This window comes from Dermacentor andersoni, chromosome 1, assembly GCF_023375885.2.
Source record: "Dermacentor andersoni chromosome 1, qqDerAnde1_hic_scaffold, whole genome shotgun sequence".
Taxonomy (NCBI): Eukaryota; Metazoa; Arthropoda; class Arachnida; order Ixodida; family Ixodidae; genus Dermacentor; species Dermacentor andersoni.
In genome coordinates this window covers 274,960,506-274,979,433 of record NC_092814.1, presented here as the reverse complement: position 1 = coordinate 274,979,433, position 18,928 = coordinate 274,960,506, and the positions used below count along the sequence as shown (strand labels likewise).

Sequence of the window (18,928 nt, the reverse complement as noted above, 5' to 3'; positions counted from 1 at the left end):
CAAGGTATCTCTTCGTGATGAAGAAATTGCGGTCACTGACCAAGTCAAGGTGAAAATAACACAGAGGCGTTTCGGGGCCCGTACTGGTTCCTTGATCCCGTAACGTCTCTGTGTTATTTTTACCTTGACTTGGTCAGTGACCGCAATTTCTTCATCCTCATGTTACCTGACCAGACGAACTTTCGTCGAACAATTGACTACAAGATATCTCTTCCTCTGGGGAAAAAAAGCGTAGTCATTTTTTTTTTCGCTAGTCAGTGAGAAGCGGCAGATAAGTCAGGTCGAGACACTTTCCAGCCCCAAGAAGAGGCTGATATACGTATAGGTCCACAACTGCAGCGGATAAAGCAACATTATATCGGACTCGACGTAAAATCACTAGCAAGCTTGACCGTGCAGTCTCGGTTGGTGTCACCCCTGCCAGAAGAGACTTTACAAACTCTGCCTATTTACTCCTCACGAACCTCTTGGAGCCTTTGGCAGAAGGCTTTTTTCGCTGAAGTAGGGCATGATATAGTAGAGACGATAGGTAGTTTTGAGCTCGGCGGCAAGATATTTCTCTTTAGCTCCACGCTTACGTGCAGATTTGATTATCTCTCGCGTGCAGGTCGGCACCTTAAAGAGCGATACATGCAGCTGCTTTGTACGCAACGAAAAGGCAGCCTCTGTGACTCGCGCACCGTCGCAGACCGCGTACACCTGTCTTAGCTTTCTGTCTGTAAAAGTTTAACCAAATCCTTTCGCAAATAAGAAAGGGAATGTTTATTCAGTTTACGAGATAAAGGACAGACAACGAAGGAGAATATTGTGTTTGAAAAAGAAAACTGCTAGGATAAACACTTTTCACACTCTGCGTAAATGGTCAAGTTCTTGCGAGATTTTTATAAGTTAGTAGAGAGTCTTAGATTAGGGGACGCAAGCGGCTTGCGTACGCAAGAACTATGAGGCACGGTACTGCGCATGCGCAGACCCAAATGTAGGGGTCGGAGCATGCGCAGTGCCGTCGCCCCTAGTTCTTGCGTACGCAAGCCACTTGCGTACCCTAACCTAAAACTCTCCAGTAACGTGCCGCAAATGCAAACGGTGATTTTCTGTGTTTTCTGCAGTGTTTGTCGATATTGTACGTGGAGTCTCCATTTGTACGTATGCCTAAAAATTTGCTCAACTTGTCAATGGTTTTGGCCAGCGACGACCCCGATGACGGTGAGATGAAGGCGGTGGCCAAGAAGGGCCAACAATTCCTCACTTAGACCTTGTTTTGTTTCTATAGCACTGTAAAAATGTGTACGCCCTTAAGGGTGTTTTCTTGTCGCACTGGTGACACCCTTACCGTTAGAGCCTTGCAAAATTTTATAGACGACGACAACAGAGCTCTAACTAGACATGCGATGACAAAAGAACAAAAGACGTAGCTGAAAATTATGTAATCATTCTGACAGCATTGGGCGCACAGAAATATCCATCAGGAGAGTTTCATATCTCTCCCTGTGAAATTTTCTTGTCGGATATTTCTGTGCGCCCAAGGTTGTCAGAATGATTACATAGTTTTCAGCTACGTCTTTTGTCATAGCACGTCTAGTTAGAGCTCCGTTGTCGTCCTCTATAAATTTTTGTAAAGCCCTAACGATAAGGGTTGTTACCAGTGCCACAAGAAAACACCCTTAAGGGTGTAAGTGTTTTAACCGTGTATTGACGCAGCGTGGAAATGAAAATACCCAGAGAAAAAAAAACTTTTTTTCGAGAGTGATGAACGCGGTGCATATCAATGGCATGTCGTATATGGCGTATCGTTAAGGTGGCGAAGTTGTGACTTTTCCGAGCTGTGCCCGAAATAACTTTTGCCAATCTCAACCACCTCGCTGCTCGGGCTCCTTAATTTAGCGCGTTCAAGCGCTGCATTCGTGGGCAGCGCGAGACAAAGCGCTGTCCGCATCCAACCACGCGCTGCCCTAGGCCCGAGACACGCGCTGCGGACAAAGGCGAGCAGTGGCGAACGTCCCCGCCTATCAGGCCGTCGAGCGCTGTCCTGGGGCATGATGAAATCGAGAGTCACTCACTTTTGTCTGTTCTTTTTTTCGTTTTTTCTGTTTTTAGGGACCCCGTGGGAAGCGTGGAAAGAAAGGAGACAAGGGCGATAAAGGCGATCAAGTAAACATTGCTTGCTTTGCATATCAATGTATACCCTGCTCTGGTGTCGCGCGAAATTGCACGGGAGTGTATAGTGTCGTTCTCAGCGAAGCCCTGGGAATTAACCTTTGGTCGATGCTTCGCGGGAAAGAAAATGAACACTGACAGAATGCACTAGGCACAGCGAACCTACAGCGGGCGATTGCCTGCGGCGCCGTCACTTTGCACGCTGCGCGTCGAGCTCTCGGGGACCAGTCATTAGTGAGCCCGAAAAGTAAATTGCGCTGGCGAATGAGTAGTAGCGTTTCGTTGTTCCTACTCTTCTTCGCTCGCAGGGAGTGCTCTAAACCTGTAAAGTGTAAGGGATAGCGAGTGAAGTGCCATATAGCTTACTACGTCACTACCACAACGGTGCGTGTGCGGTGGGAACACTCGTGGCATGTTGAGGTCGCTGACTGTCGTAACAAGTCGACAATAGCTGCACGCACACGAGAACGGTCAGTAAATGGAGCAAAATAATTTGCGAGACGGCGTCGTCCCAAAATTAAAGGCGCAAAACTGAGGTCATAGTCTATCGTGGCACTGGTTACTGCGGATTCCACTGTTTGTCAATCGCGCGTAAAATCCTATGTTGGCTAAGCTACTGCATGTTTCCAAGTCGTGTCTTGATCCACAAGTGTGTAATTTGGGTGCAAACAGCTCCCAAATACGGCGCTGACTATCAGTGAAACGGTTTATTACCTGAAAAGTAGCTTATAAACCTTAATATGAGCGCGAAGAACAAGAAACATTAAGATAGACACAAAACCCTAACCAAGAAAGCGTCGCACTCGGTGGTTCATCCGTGACTGATCGCGGTCTACGAATTTCCGCCTCTTGCGATTGAACTTGTACACCGTGCGAAGTGGCCGTTGTGTTAAGGACCGTTTTCTGGCAGCAAAAACGGGCAGCGATATCGCAATGCACTGTGCGGGTACGTGTGTGCCGAAGTTTCAAAATGTGCACATCCTCAGAACGTATCGCGAGGGATGAGCGTGTCAAATATTTCAGGTCGTTTCTATTCATCACAGTGAGCCGTCTTATGAGTACACATGCATGGTTAAAATTCTGTGGTTTTTACATGCCAAAACCACGATCTGATTATGAGGCACGCCGTAGCGCGGTGCTCCGGAAAAATGTTGACCACCTGCGGTTCTTTAACGTGCATCCAATGCACGATACACGGGCGTCGTTGCCTCGTCGGAATGCGGCCGGGATCGAACCGGCGCCCTCGAGCTCAGCCGCGCAACACTGGGCTACCGCAGCTGGTTAGCGTACGCCTGATTTAACTTCGCGTGCCTGAGTGATAGAGAAATAGCACACCTTTGCTATTAGTGTGGTTTCACTTGCGCCACGTGCGATCTGCAGGTTGTTTGGGTCGTGCTTGGACTATCTCTGCTGATAGTCAGCGCGTCCTGTGCCTTCTCATTGCTTGTCGAGTGTTTAGCGCTGTTTGCTCCCATATATGCACCAACTATCATCCTCTCTTTATTGGTTGCAGGGAGTACCAGGACTGGATGCACCGTGCCCACTTGGCCCGGACGGCCTGCCACTGCCCGGGTGCGGCTGGAAGCCACCGAACACATTAGGCGTACGGGCCATTACTCTCATGGATATCACGCGCATCCTTGTTGCCAAATGGGGTTTCCAGTGGCAGCGTCTACCCGCCTAGTTGACGTCGGATTCAGAGCACGTCTGCATTGTGTTACCCAGGGGCTGTTTCTTCAATGCCCATTTTTTTTAGCCAGTATCCCTGTGCCGATCCATTTAGATATACTTGTACACTATAAGAAAAAAAGGACTAAAAGGGGTAGGAAGGTTAGTCCTTTTGGGGACTAACTGATTTGCCACAACCATTAGTCCTTTTGGGGACGAACTGACATGGGATGAACTGTTACTCCTCATGCGCGTACTCCTTCGGTGACTAACAGTTGCCCCTGCCCGATGGTCCTCAAGGGAGTAACGGTAATTCGTTCCGATGCTCCGCAAAGGTGGCATTAATTCAATTAGGCATTTATACCCTAATAAAAATATCATGAGCTGAAAAAAAACGTGACCCAGAGCAGGAGCCCAACTCACGTCCTCTCGCTCACAAGTCAGGTACTCTAACCACTTCACCACGCCGCTTGGTTGACAAGACGGGATATTTAGGCAAGGTTAAACATGGGAACGCAAGTGCGGCAATATAAAAGTGACTCCGTATTTTGTGCAAGCTATGCAGTGAGAGTCTAACGTTGAGTGTACTTGCAACCATAAGCGACTGCGAAAAGAAATCAGCCCGAGTATTCTTAGGGTGATTTATACTGAGGCACTACGCCATGTATACGTGTAGCGAGCTCAAACGGGGCATCGAAGACGACAGAGAAGGGCAATTTCTCTGTCGTTTAGCGTGTGCCGTTTGAGCTACACATCGCTTCAGTTCGCAACCTCCTTGGAACGGAAGGAACTGAGGTACTATTGACCAAGAAAATCTAGCCGTCTATCAATGACTTGCGCGTTTAATGTGTATCGCTCATTTATGGGGTGCGCACGAAGGGCATGCTTCTTCACATTCCAGTATTAAGTTTCACGTAATTTTCTCACGAAGAGGCAAGGTGCTGCTCTGCATGTAGTTCAATAGACAATGCACGAACTTCGAACCATTCACAATTTATGGACAATACCGTTTTCGCCGCATCGCTCCATGACACGGACGAAAACAGCGAAGTGCCTGGGAAGTAACTGTTGCCGTTCGTCCTCCCATTCCTCTCTTTCCGAGCAGGGACTAAACGCTTACTCTCCGAAATTTGCACACGGCACGCACATTCATGCAGTTAGTCCTTTGAGGGACGAAAGCGCCCTTTTTAGGACTAACGGCGCAGTTACTCCCGTTTTCCCCTGGATTTTTCTTAGAGTGTAACACTTATGGGAACTGAACACTTACGGTTGCAACGATTCGTTTTCATTGTCCGTTCTTCATTTCTTATGATCCGTAGCACCGAGTGACCGATTCTGGCGGTACCGAATGTCTGAGTCGATGTTGAAGAGCGACAAGAATGGAAAATGAAATGAATGGTTACAAACTACGGCCCCAGAGGGCAAATGAAAGCAGTTCGACGTGTAATCGCATTGCTAAACTTTCTTACAAAATTATGTATCTGTGTTGGTCCTCATGTGTGAATGTATGTAATACGGTTTCGCTTGAGCTCACTATAAGTCTTTCAGTTTCTCTTTCGGCTGCCTTTTATAGAATAGATGCATCATAGCAACACCATTTGCTTACTACTTGAGCGACTTAGCGATGATGGCATTTGGCTGCTGAGTGCGAGTACAAGGGTCCAGTTCCTGGCCATGGGCGCTGCATTCCTACGTGGCAGATTCAAAAACCGGCCACGTGCTGGGATTTTGTTGCCGAGTAAAGATCATTCCGTGCTCAAATTAATCCGCAGCCCGACTAGCATAGCTGGCAGCCACCACTGCCAACAATGCTTGTTAGCTGTGCATACTTGTAGTGACATGGCAGATACAATAGCTGTTTGCCTCTTGAAAAGGCAGTAGTTTAATGTTCCGCTAATCATTCACTGAACCGTCGCAGTGGTTTGTGAATTGGTTGACCCCTGGACAGCAGTCCACCCTTATAGCTGGAGGCAGACGCTATCGACTGTTTATTTGTTAGGGTTAAATGAAGCTACTGGACCTCGAATCCATGGAAAAAAAGAAAATTACTATGCCTCTGAGCGCCCTAAATAATTTACTACTGTGAATTTTTTACGAACCGGTTTCGGTTTCGTTTCTAAGGAGGCGTGTGTGTCGTGACGTCATGACTCAGAAGGTCGCAACGTGGAAGCTGAACATCACCAGCTACGCTCACTTCCTCAATGGCTATGGCGTTGGGCTGCTAAGCACGAGGTCGCTGGATCGAATCCCGGCCGCGGCGGCCGCATTTCGATGGGGGCGAAATGCGAAAGCACCCGTGTACTTATTACTTAGGTGCACGTTAAAGAACGCTAGGTGGTCCAAATTTCCGGAGCCCCCACTACGGCGTGCCTCATAATGAGATCATGGTTTTGGCATGTAAAACCCTGTAAGTTATTTATTTTGCGCTCACTTCGGCTTGGTCGTCTGCGTGTTACTATGCATGGGACCGCACAGCGAGCTCAGCTATAACTGTGTGACTTCTTTGAAAACTGCTCTTTAAGCCACATTTCTGGGAGCTTTCGAGACGTGCTGTTTTAACGAGCTGAAAGCAGAGTCGGAAACCAATGTACAAACACTGGCGGATACCAATTCATGCAACAGTTTCTTACCCAACTGTGACTTCTTTCACTGTTCCTATGGCAAACTGGTTATCTGAGTGAACGACAAGGAAGGCTCCAACCAAAATTTATTTTAAAAACCCGACGTTTCGGAGCCCGACCGGCTCATTCTTCAGGGGTGAGATGCCGTGAGGCGCAGCAGCGCTTATATGCGCTTTGGGCGCTTTCACAGGCGTGCAGGCACTTTTCGTAGACCTTTAGCGTAAAGGGCGGGTATAGTGTCCCTAACGAACGATTGGTTTTACCCGGCGTTTTGGATATTTTTTATTCTTTGTACACAATTTTGTACCCAATGCCCTGCGCCTTTTAGACAGGAACGCGGTCTTTTGGACAAAAGAGGGCGCTACTGACTGTGGAGAGAGGCTTGTGAGCGACATCAACCCCAGCCCTTCGCAGCACACGGGCTAAATTTGGTTGTCCCCGGCCAGGCAGATATCTGCCAAAAGTTTACCTTTGAAGCTGGTAACTTAGCTTGGTTCAGAAATCAAGTAGTCCTAATTTGTTTTTCTTTTTTCCTTTGTTTTCTTTCTTTTCTTTTCGGGAGATTACTTCTAAACCTTGCCAACGCCCTATGCCTCCCATAGTACGAACTTTGCGCGCTGTTTGGATAAGGATATTCAAGCTAATCCAACGACAGTGCTGCTGACATGCGTGATGTGTAGCTCAGTGTACAGAACCCGTTTTCTCTAGCAAGTTAAGCTTTATTCCCTGTAAGGATTAAATCGCATGTATCTCTTGACCGCTGCCGCTAGAGGCGCTAGTTCTTGATGATCTGAATTCCGGGGTTTCAATGGACTCAGTCCGAGCTCCAATGCCATCTCGCGCAAGCTTTTATTGAATATTTCGTACGTTATATTAAACTACTTCGCTGTGCAGTGGAGAGTTCTATTAGAATATTCAGAGCGTCATGCAACAGTTCCACCGTATAATCAAGAGAATGGCGTCTTTTTTTTTTTTTTTTGAGACATCGGCAGTCTCTCTAAAGATCAGGCAGCGAGGAAAGCACTCTTAGAAAAAAAAAATTCTCATAAGCTAGCTCCTCCTACCGATTGCTAGAGAGAGACAGAAGAAATGGGAAAGGCATGGAGGTTAACCAGAGGGGAAGATCTTGTTTGCTACCCTACGCTGGGGAGAGAGGGGAGGGGAAGAAAAAGTGACAGGAAAGAGAGAGAGATAGAAAGTAAGGGATTATTAATCGATAGGTAGTACGATCGTGTACCTGTGCTCCCTATCTATTGCTAATTTTATACTAATGTTTTAGTAGAAGAGACACCCAGAATAGGCGCGTACGTTCTCTAAGTAAAACCGCAACGAACCGGTCCAACTGACGGTTTCATGTGATGGTAACTAACGTTAAGCTACTTTTACTAACCTGTGGTCTACTAGCACCGAGTTAATAATTGGTTCGTTCTTTTTTTATAGTAGTGAGGCGTGAAATCCAGTTATATTGCTGCATATCGCCTTACGCACCTTATTCATAGCACAAAAAATATAGTTCTACCATTACTCGGAGAGAGAGAGAGATGAAGAGGAGAGGCAGGGAGGTTAACCAGATATCAGTCTCCGGTTTGCTACCCTACACTGGGGATGAGAGACAGGGGTTAGAAAGATGACAGAGGAAAACGCTCAAAAAAAAACAAAAAAAACACGCACACATGGAGACACACACACACACACACCAAAGACGTTCCAGTTAAAGACATTGGGTACTAAGCTGCGCACATTTACGGACACCCGTTTTCGATATACATATCATGAAGTTCTGATAAGGCACAGCTACACCACGTGGGGCCACACTGTCTTTGTGTGTTTGTTCGGCTTTGTCCCATCGTTTGCCGGCTCCTTTTCTGCAGTGGTCGGCTCGGATATCGTCCTGAATAAATCTCAGTCGATTGCTACATTTACTCAGGTCAACCTAGTGTTACTTTATGTTTTCACTACCTTCCCTTTACCGGTATAGTTCGCGTCTCTCCTCATGACATGGTTGAATTGTCCCGGCTCTACCTTCTTTAACTTCTTTAGCCGCTACGATCTCTGAGGTCTTGAACGCGCTTCGGGTATGCTGGTTCCAAACCCCACCGCCAATCCGCGTGAACGCCGTGCAACTTAATAAACGCAAATTCTCAGATATCCTCACTTATTGGAGAGGTCATCATAAAGTTCCCACCGCACCCTTTTTTTTATATTCGCGATGAATTAAAGAAAATATTACAAAAAGCAATATATTTTACGTTCCTGTCCCGCATGTCAGTAGAGGTCTGCAGTCTTCGGCGTCACCTGTGCCTCGCGCTAGTGCTGCAGCCAGTAGCCTCAGAAATAGTAGCAAAAACAGAGTACAACCCGCTTATAACACAGTGAAGTGTTCAACGCCTCTAACTGTTCAAAGCATTTACACCTTTTTCTATTGCGCGCACTTGCCAAAAAAGTAACGAGCAAAAGCTCCTTCCTATATCGTTTCATCTCCTTTCTTTCGCATAGCATTGTTCCCTCGCATTATTAACGGTTGCCATCGCCTCGGCACACATATTTTTTAATGGCACGCACCTACATGTTTTGCTTCGTTTCTTTCATCTCCCTATCTTGCCTCGACCGGAGACAGACTATAAGGGCGCACAGCGAGAGCCGTTCGTCTTGTGTATAGATTTTCCGGGTGCATTTCTCTGCGGCGCGCCCGACCGCCCGAGTCGAGGCCCTTTGACTCTGGCTTCACGCTTTCACCCCGCAGCGTCACCGGGCCGGAAGACACTGATAAATACGCTGCATAAACGAGACCGCGGCGAGAAAAGAGAAAGTGACAACTGCATGCAATCGCGTCGGCGAACGTATAAAGGCCCGCGGTTTGCTTGCGAATATAGAGAACGGCGCTCCTGAATGCCGAGCGTCCTGCTCGAAAGCATATCAACTGGCGTGCAGTCTGCAACAAAAGTGTAAATGCCATCGCTTTCGTCCACGAAGGGGACACCTCTTATGCGTCGGGCACTTCAGCGCTCGACGGCGCTCGCCTGCACAGAAAATGAGCACCAAAATGGACGCTAAACAGTACCGCTAAATCAATTTAGGCTGGTAACGCATCATTTAAAAATGATCTCTTCATTCATCTGGCGCTAAACTGGTTTATTATCAGCGGAGAAAATGAAGGCCCAAGTGCCCTTTCTTTTGAATTTAGAGCCGGAACTTCAGCACCGGCACGTCAAGTGACACCACGGATTTCAAGGCGTTCTAGTACTTTGGCAGTACCGGCTCATGGAAAGGCCCTAAAGCCTCCTAGGTCGACACTTTGTTTCCTTTCGAATTCAGTGCAACCCTTCTTTACCGATAAACAATTAGCCAGACCCGACTATAGACGCTGTTAAAATGCATGACGGCACAGCGAAACGTTAGAGAAGCTCCAAGGTGGCGTCACCACATATATTTCGTTTTTCTTTGTTTTTTCGTCTTTTCTTGCTTACCGTCAAGATCGTTGGCTTTCGCACTTTTGTGACATACTATAGGGGCGCTATTCGTGTGCGATCACTCTCTGTGATACGATCACTTTCGCGATATTCTAGTTGGGAAGAAGTGAGTACAGGCGACCGGAGCGGCGAATCCAGAAATATACGCCGCTGTATCACGAACGCGAAGGTCGCTCGAGTAAGATGCCGTTCCCACTCCTGATTATTGGTGGTTTGATGAGAACTTACTGCTGGCACGGAACGCACAGAGAAGCTGATCCATCACTTTCAATTGAAAGTTGCATACACGAACAGTCTTCATCTGACAAGTACGTCTCTCGACTTCTCCTGAATGCTGATGCGGCCGGGAAACTGCGACCATTTGCCGCAAGCTTATCGAACGCCAGAAATGCTCTACAGGAAGGCGAACATTAGCGAATAAACTATAATGATTGGACAAACGCTTGTTTAATTGGTGGAGATGGAAATTTCTAGGCGGAAACAAGGATGTGTGTAGATTTCCGATAATCATCTCCGCTTTCTAGGTCGTGACCGCGGACTATATATTCAAAGTGAGCTGCGTGTTCTGGCATGTGATCGCGCTGGCGCGCTTCTCCACCAAAGGCTAAGAACTTTGCACTGCAGCTCACATTTTGCGACAAAGTGGGCCGCTGTTAGTTAGTTATTGAGATCTGCGTTGTTCCAATAGTTTCTTCTTTATTTCTTTTATTAACTTCTTTTTTTTTCATAGAACAAAGAGAAATTATGCAGCGGAGATATTTTCTGCATAAATCACTATACCGCAGTTTCCCTACAATAGAACAGAGCGGAATTTCGTTTTTCTTGACTAGTGAATGGCTTTCAAGAAGGACAGGTTAGGCAACAACATTCTACACTACCCACTGTTTACTATATACTGAACTCTGAAAACGGCCCGTATCTTTTACAGGCGCGTTCGGGACACAAAGCGCCGCGTGCCGTGATATCGCAGCACTAATTTAAATCTGGACGGCGCAGCTGTAAACTGTCCGTTAATGCAAAGCATTCGCGGTAAACTTTAGGCCGACTATATTTGTGCCGTCACCTACTGTGGAAAGCCTAAATACTGAACATCTGTTTTCTTTGTCGGCATGTGGGGACGGATGTTCTCCGCTCCGGGCTGGTAGCACGCGCTCGAGTCTTGTCTTTGCAAGAAGTTATGTCGGTCGCGAAAATCCCATAGGGTAACATTTGTAGCACGCAGCTCATCATGTCTCGCTTTATGTTATTTATTTTTTCACAGCAGGAAAAACACGACCGCGAGTGTTATTTGTTGATATCGCTCTCATTTGTTAGTGAACAGTTTTGCTACCGCGAGGGCAAAGCTTAAGGCTATAAAGAAAGAGTAGGCACAATGAAGTCTCTTCATGGACGCGATGTCAAAAGCGAGCAGTCAGCCGTCCTGGCGCTACTTTCAGGTGATGCTATTTTCTAGGACTACGCAGCGCTTTGGACCACAACGAGGAAATACTTTTGGCAGCTGGCACTAATAAATTCGCCTGCATCACTGTGTGTTCTGGCTGTCACGTACTACCCTGAATTTGAAGCACCTGGTCATTTTTTTTTTCTCCCGTCCTTTGTCCCCATGCAGTAGTTGTAGTGTTATTCTCCGGCAACTTCCTTTGGGGGCAGTGCTAGCGAGGTATTCGATTTTGTTTGGAGTCACAGACTTAAGTTTCGAACGAATGTGCGCTCTTGGGGGTGACATCTTTTGGTGACTTTCCCACCTTCATACGCATCTGCTGTTCTCATTTTATTTCTATAGCCTACTGTTTCCGCCGACAGGTCACAACGTACTGCCGCTTTTAACACAGTCGCATGTTCAACACCTCCGACTTACTGCGCCAAGCACAAGAATAACAGTTCGATAGGAGCGGAATGCAAGAGCGCACGTGTATAATATTTCAGTGCGCACAGGGAAGGAGTCGCAGTGTTTCGCTAACGGACGCCGGAAAGCCCAGTAGTAGAGGCTCCCGGTTGGGCCTGCGCTTAAACTGTGTCCCACGCTCCCTGTGGCGTCAAATATCACCGAGCTTTTTTTTTCTTTTTCTTGTTTTCGCGTAGACCGCTCACTTTCTTTGTATTCGTAACATGTGATGCAGGGTCCCATGCCACCAGTACCACCGGAAGAACCACTAGACTCATAAGATCGCGTTCTACAGAAGCTTCTGGCGGCATCCATCAGGAGCATTCTCGGTAAGACTATAGAATTATGTATGCTCCGGTCACAAGCTTGTGCTTTGCGCAACAGTGTATGCACTATACACTATACGAGGTGCTATAGGTACAACTATCTATGCTATTTTTTTTTCTTTTTTTGACAAATCAATCTATCACATATAAATGGTAATCTCCTAGAGCGAGTGAGTGAGTGAGTGAGTGAGTGAGTGAGTGAGTGAGTGAGTGAGTGAGTGAGTGAGTGAGTGAGTGAGTGAGTGAGTGAGTGAGTGAGTGAGTGAGTGAGTGAGTGAGTGAGTGAGTGAGTGAGTGAGTGAGTGAGTGAGTGAGTGAGTGAGTGAGTGAGTGAGTGAGTGAGTGAGTGAGTGAGTAGACTGTAGAGTGTAGACATCAGCGAAATTGTGAGCGACTTGAGGAATATATTACACCACTATATCAGTGGATAAATGATGAAATTAATAAACTATTTACATGTTTAGGGGGGGGGGGGGGGGGGGAAATGCGGACACAGACAGAAAACACACGTTAAGTTCTGTTCTGTTTGTGTGTGCGTTCTTTGCGCTGGTCTTAATAGAAATATTTACCACACCTCCCAACTTTAGTTACTTTTGTTTAAAATAATTAACGCGGCTTACTTTCCCACCGTTCTGTCATTGCTGATCGCCATGCACATTTTTTTTCTGCAGCCTAAAATTATGCTTTAGCACCGGCCAACAAGCAATAAAAATTGGCAGTGCAGCCCTACGGCGCTGTCTCAAATAGGGACGACGTGATTTGCAGCCCCAGTCCTATAGCGCCGAATATTTGCTGCGAGGTTGAGCTAAATGGGGCATCGCCGTAGCTGCACTTGTGTGGATAGCCATTACTTGACTCATGACGTCATCTATGCATCCTGACTGCATAAAATCATTCAGTTACTTTTTGGGTCGGAGAAGCAAGGTACATACACTCGTCTCAATGTAATTGACATAATAACAAAGACATTCTCTGTAAATGCGTCACAACCGTACCCTTGAAGTTCAGTAGAACACCTCAAGGTGGTTGCGCTGCCACAAAATGATAGTTATGCGAGCCTTGGTTGAAAACGCTGGCTTCGCCACCATAGACTGGTCGGCACGCAGGCGTCGAATGCTCGACGCGCCAGCCTCGGACGGCTGCGAGTCAACGTTTTTCGCAGTGTTTATTCCTATTTTCGTTCGCAGTTGTCATCGCTCGACATCGTTGCCTCAGAGCACGGCCGCCGGGACCTCGTCATTGGGCCGCGGGACGTCGGTGGCAGTCGCCTGCAGCCTCGGAGGAGATGCACCGTGCAGCAGACTCACGCTCCCCACCCCCAGTCCCACACTGCTATTTACGGGTTCTTTTTCGCTGCAAGTTTTGCTCTCTTTGCAGCCCCAGCGCCTCCGGCGCACTCGCGCACGCATACATACACACGCATACATACACACACACATACGCGCACATACGCACACAGACGCGCGCGCGCAAGCACACACACACAAACGCAAGCAGGCGCTAGTTGACGCGCTCTCTTCGACCGACCCCGATGACAGCGCGGTTGAGCGCGGAGGTGTGCCCCGTGCCCTACCACTGATGACCTGCCCACTTCCCCACCTTGTTTTCTTTTTCGTTTTTCTGTCCAGACTTCTTTTATTGAAATATTCACGAGAGGGGAGGAGAAATGAAGGGCTGAAGGGTGGTGTTAGGAAAGCGTTGCAAATCCAAAGTGGCGACTGCCGAGGAAGCTGCGGCGTTCGCAACTGCTCGTTCGCCTAGGCCAACGGAATCACTACGAAGAAAAGCATACATTGGCTTTTCGACGGCGCCTTTGACAACATTTTCTGGACGTCAACACGGACGTTCACTCAAGATACCGTTCAAGAAAATGCTCTAGCGGGTGGTAGTGCGCTACTAGATGCGCACGTCAAGATGAAACTGTTGCGTTAACTTGCAGAGACCTTCGCAGTAGTCCGCAGCAGGTACTGTGCATCATAGCGAATACTGCCACAGTATATGTAAAGGCGGTATTCATCGCTTACCGGACGAATCAGATACATCGATGTCGGACAGAACCACCCAGTTTCATGCAAATCAAAGTTCAGCGTGGAGCCACGTATGAGAACAGGAGCAAACCACAAGAAAATGCGCGTTATCGAGAGCTGAGGGAAGGCATGGCGCGAACTCTCACTGAAACGGCCGATGGGGATCAGTCAGCAAGACGCGCGCCTTGCCGTCTCGCTGCCAAACGAGTAACGACGCCCGTCCGCTACGCCTGTGTGCTGTGCGACACTGACCAGCCCACCCCTATTAGCGGTGCGCAGGCATTGGTTCTCCCTCCCTCTCCGTTGTCGATCATTGTATATGTCATCACCTCACCTGCACCACGAGGCTCGTCCGCTACCGCTGTAGAGTATAGAAGCAAGGAGAGGTAGCTAAGAGTGTACATTTCTTTCTCGCTATCTCCTTCTGACCACCCTCTTTTCTTTTTTTACGTTTGTAATGAGTATGAGTTGAGGTCTTCTCATTATCGTTGTTCTGTCGTAACAACGCCTACTTCGTGTTTCCGTCAGCTGTACCAGTGGCGTTTTCCGACGGCGAGCAGCTATTTCATTTGGGAGTGTACGTGATGGTGTACTACAATCGCGTGCTGTTTATCTGGGCGAAGAAGAAGCATACGCTTCTGTTAATTTTCAGTAGCAAAGGCACGAGAACTGCCATGTTTCTTTCAAGAAACTGGAGTGGTTTCTCACGTAGCCTGATGGGTGAATAGCGTATTCCCTCATGCAGAAAAGAAAAGACAAAAAATAAAGCACGTCAGGACGTGCTGTAGACGTTGCGAGATCCATCGTGTGGTCTGAGGCGGTCATATGAAAGTGACTTTCTTACGTATGTGAGAAAATATCCTACAGCTTTGCTGGCAGCTTTTTCGGGAAGGCACTGCATAAGCGCAAGTCCAGCGGTGAAGCGACTGCAAGTAATGAAACAAATAAACAAACAGACAAAAGTGAACGGGTGCGAGTCCCACACTATGACAGAAAATTACAGCCAATAATCGAAAACTTAACGCAAGCCCTGATTTCAAGCTCACGTTCGCGATCCGCGATATGCTCATCTCACAGTTTGGAAAAAAAAAAGACAAAAAAACACCGACAAGGACGCGCATGGCAGGATCCATCGCGTTGCTGCTGCTGCCGGCGCCTATTCTTTTTTGTGTGTGTGTCCGTGCGCAGCCAAGCGAAACAATGAACACATAACGCGAACATCTCAGCGGTGAAAGTCAGTCGTCTTGTGTCGTGAGCGTGTATAGAAACGAGAAGGTGCGCAATACTTACTTTTCTCTGCTCGCAGAAAGACTGTGACGGCGAGCGTCCAGAAGTTGCCAGTGTGTACCGACTTGATGTTTGTATGCGCCAGTGACGCGTATACCAGCGAGAAAGCGCCGAAAAGAACCGTGTTTCCTTCCCTCCCAATCCCACGAAGTCACTCAGTCCGAGCGGCTGGAGTGGTGCCATTCCTGCGAATGATTGCTTGCTGTAGAAAAACCACGTCCGCCTCAAGGAGGTTGTTGAAACAAATAAAAGAAGAGCTCCTGGAGTGAAAGTAACGTGCAAGCAGTGAAGCCGCAGAAGCCATCTTACCATGGGCATCGAAGCAGCGGCGTAAGCTGCTTGGCCATTTCAAAATTGGCAAATCACGGCCATACGAATCTCTTTCGGCAGGTTTCTTTGAATCACAGGTGTTTTGATGAGAAATGAGCATGGAGAATGATTTGATCGTCGACCACGATTACGATATTCAGCGAGAAATTAGCGTTCTGGTAGCGCAAACAGGGAATTTTTATAGCTCACGTAATCTAGAACGCATCTCTGCGATTCGGAAGAGAAAGAGCACTCGTGATGCGCGTGTCCAAAAAAAGAAAAACGAACTAAACAATACGCATTTCCCACGGCTTGTTCTCGCATAGGCGGCTGCCCCTCCAGAAGTTTCCATTCGGACCTCCTTGGTGGGTGCCTCGACCCTGCCGAAAAAACAGCGCCGCGCGCGCACCGCGTGCGCCAGGAACCAGAGTCACGCGGCCTTCTAGCGCAGAAATGTCTTCTCACGCCGTGATGGCGCAGGACAAAACTTCTATCGGTGACGCGCTCGCACGCTACTGTGAGGTACTCGCGATCCTTATAAGCACGCCTTCCGCTTCGGCTCAATTCCCGCCATGGGGACGTTAAAAGGAACGTCAAAGAAAAGCAGTATAGGTCAAGTTAGACTGGTATGTGGGCTTCGCCTTCAAGAGTAGCAAATAATACCTTTTTTACCAGGAGTAGAAGCTTACGGCACCAGAAGACGGCGCAAAATACCACTGTCGGGTGGCAATACCACTGTCGCATTCCCAAGACAGCCCTTGCAACGTGACAGGATGTCGCATCCACTGTCTGAATGAAGCCAGTTCATCGTTCATTATCAAAGAAAGAGTCACGCCTGGTTCTCGACAATGAAACTTCAACCAGTCAACTTTAAAAATCACGTGCGAAAATACATTAGTTAATCAGAAAAATAAATACAGACAATAAAGACCGTAAGATATGTGACCCCACGCAGTGGCGTCATTATTCCCGCGCTGTGGGCAAGTGCGGCCTTAAATTGGTATTTTGGCCTGGATGTTTCTGCTCCCTAAAGATTACTGGCGCAGCAAGGCACGGTGATTTATTCTTTTTACTAGGACATCCATTGCTGTCCAGAAAGAAAGAAAAACGTTAACAGGGTTATGTATACTAATGTACACGCTTGGCCTAACTCGTGGGGTCTGCCTATTCATCATGCCCCATTCAATACGAGAGTCGCGGAAAGGGCCGTTCGCGTGCTGAGTACAACCGACATGATGTCCACGTTGTTTGCCCCCAGTGGCCGCGTGCGCTTTTCCTTGCTCAAGTCCGCGTAAGCGCTTCTGCATGTTTGTCGCGTGTGCGTTGGAACTTAAGAAAGTTGCGCCCTGGCACCCGGCGCTTTCGTCGTTGAACACGAACGGACTTTCGTATATCCAACGGTTGGTTCCTTCGGACGCGGCGCATTTGAGTGAGCACGATGTGTTCGACGTACTTTGGCACCACTTACGCCGTTCGGGATCCGGTGACTCCGCAGTCTGTCCTCGTGCTGTTGGGTCTCCCATCCAATCCCACCTTTACTAGAGTCCACTAAGTGTGTTCGTGTAAACTCAGGAGGCAAAGTTGGAAGCTAAGTTATTGTTTGACGTCGCATTCGTATTCATAGTGTGAAATAAAATACTTTTTACTCTTTATGTGTTTCTGTGTGTATCACCCGCGTTCCTGTGCGGAAACTAGCGCGTCCACGCAGTTCCTACTGCCACATTCCCATGACAATGCCAACTAATACACAAAAAAGAAGCAGGTAGCCTTATTGCGGCCTTCGTTTTAAGTTTTTATATATCTTAATTGGTGAGGCCCAATTCGGGCACTATATTTAAAGATAGTAAACAGCGAGACGTGTTTATTTTCCTTCTTCTCTCTATATTATTTTTCTTTACTTGGTCCTAGAATTTTTTTATTTTTTATTTTTGCCATTTCGACAAATGCAAGCAATTAAAAACAACGAGAATTCGCTTTCCGGTCAACCGAGTGTCGTGCTTCACTTTCATAAACAATCATCTGAAATCATCCTCCAAAGAGCAGTTTTCCGTGTTCTTTTCCTCCTCACAGCTTTTGCTCGCACACATGGTCATTGTTTGCATAAGTGTTCGCAATTAAGGAAGAGATTGGCCAAAGCATCACATACTAATGGACGCAGAATGGATGCTTGGTTCAGTACTTTAAGCTTCATTTTGCGTTTTACTAGTCATCCCATGCCGTTGTACCACGGTTGCCACGGATTTCGTTCAGCCGCACTGAAAGAACCGGTTACCTATAGTCGGATACAACTTTAGAAAAAAGGGGGCGTTTACTCCTCCGAGGTGGAGGCACACGAGCACCCACCAATGGGCGCGCACTCTGGACTAACGTCACCAGCCGGCCGGCCGGTGAGCCCGCCGACGGAGAAGATGGCCGCCCGCGCTTCGAACTGGGCGAGGTCGCGTCAGCTGTGTGCTTCAGCCCCTCGTCAGAGTGAATTCCAGAACTGTTTGTTATGGTCTGTCATGCCGGAAATATTACTACGAGCTTACGATGCAGCATTTGTGCCGCGTGCGTTTATTTTGAGCCGTGATCCGGCGAAGGAACATTGCAGCGAGCATCGGTGGCGCTGCGCTACGCTTTCACTGAAAACAGGATCCCGCGGCGACCGCTACGAACACACATCCTGCGTGTTTGTTCCGTGTTGTTTTGTTTCGCTCTTGAGTGAAGGTACGACGAGAAAATATTTCGAGACACTGGTGCAAACTGTTAGCGGCGGGTGTGTTCGTGTACTGTGTCGCTGCGTTTCTCGTCGGACGGGGTGAAGTGACGGAGCGAAACCATTCTCAGGAGAAATCAGAAAAGTGTACGTGCATGAAACAAACCTACGAGTGTCTCAACAGAAAATATTTGCAGAGGAAGCCTTCAACGCAAATATTGGTCGCCGTCAACTTAGCGTGAAGGATCATTGTAAGCAGTGAGATAGCCGTGCGTCTAGCGACGCGGTGTTCGAGCGTTGTGTATAGCACCGTCGATTGATTGCTGTTCACCAGTGCTCACTGCACGCGCAAGCTGTAGAATGCGGGCTGTGAAATTGTGAAAACACAAAACCAAAAAAATGTAAACATTATGCTATTTAAAACCAAGAGTATTTATTTAAAACGATGAATGAAGCGTTTTTGTACCTTCCTGCCTCGACCGT

The 18,928-nt window shown here is 47.7% G+C and overlaps 1 protein-coding gene across 4 annotated transcripts in view; it reads left to right on the top strand.

Moving 5' to 3' along the window:
* The window catches only part of LOC126547602 (uncharacterized), a 460,580-nt gene extending 443,183 nt beyond the window's left edge, over positions 1–17,397 (top strand). For all 4 annotated transcript variants that reach the window (XM_050195494.2, XM_050195495.2, XM_050195493.2 and 1 more), the window contains 4 exons: positions 2,095–2,148; positions 3,668–3,757; positions 12,034–12,127; positions 13,312–17,397. In XM_050195494.2, coding sequence (XP_050051451.1) covers positions 2,095–2,148; positions 3,668–3,757; positions 12,034–12,078 — 189 coding nt within the window. In that variant the 3' untranslated portion in view covers positions 12,079–12,127; positions 13,312–17,397. The remainder of the gene's footprint in view (positions 1–2,094; positions 2,149–3,667; positions 3,758–12,033; positions 12,128–13,311) is intronic.
* The last annotated feature ends 1,531 nt before the right edge of the window (positions 17,398–18,928 follow it).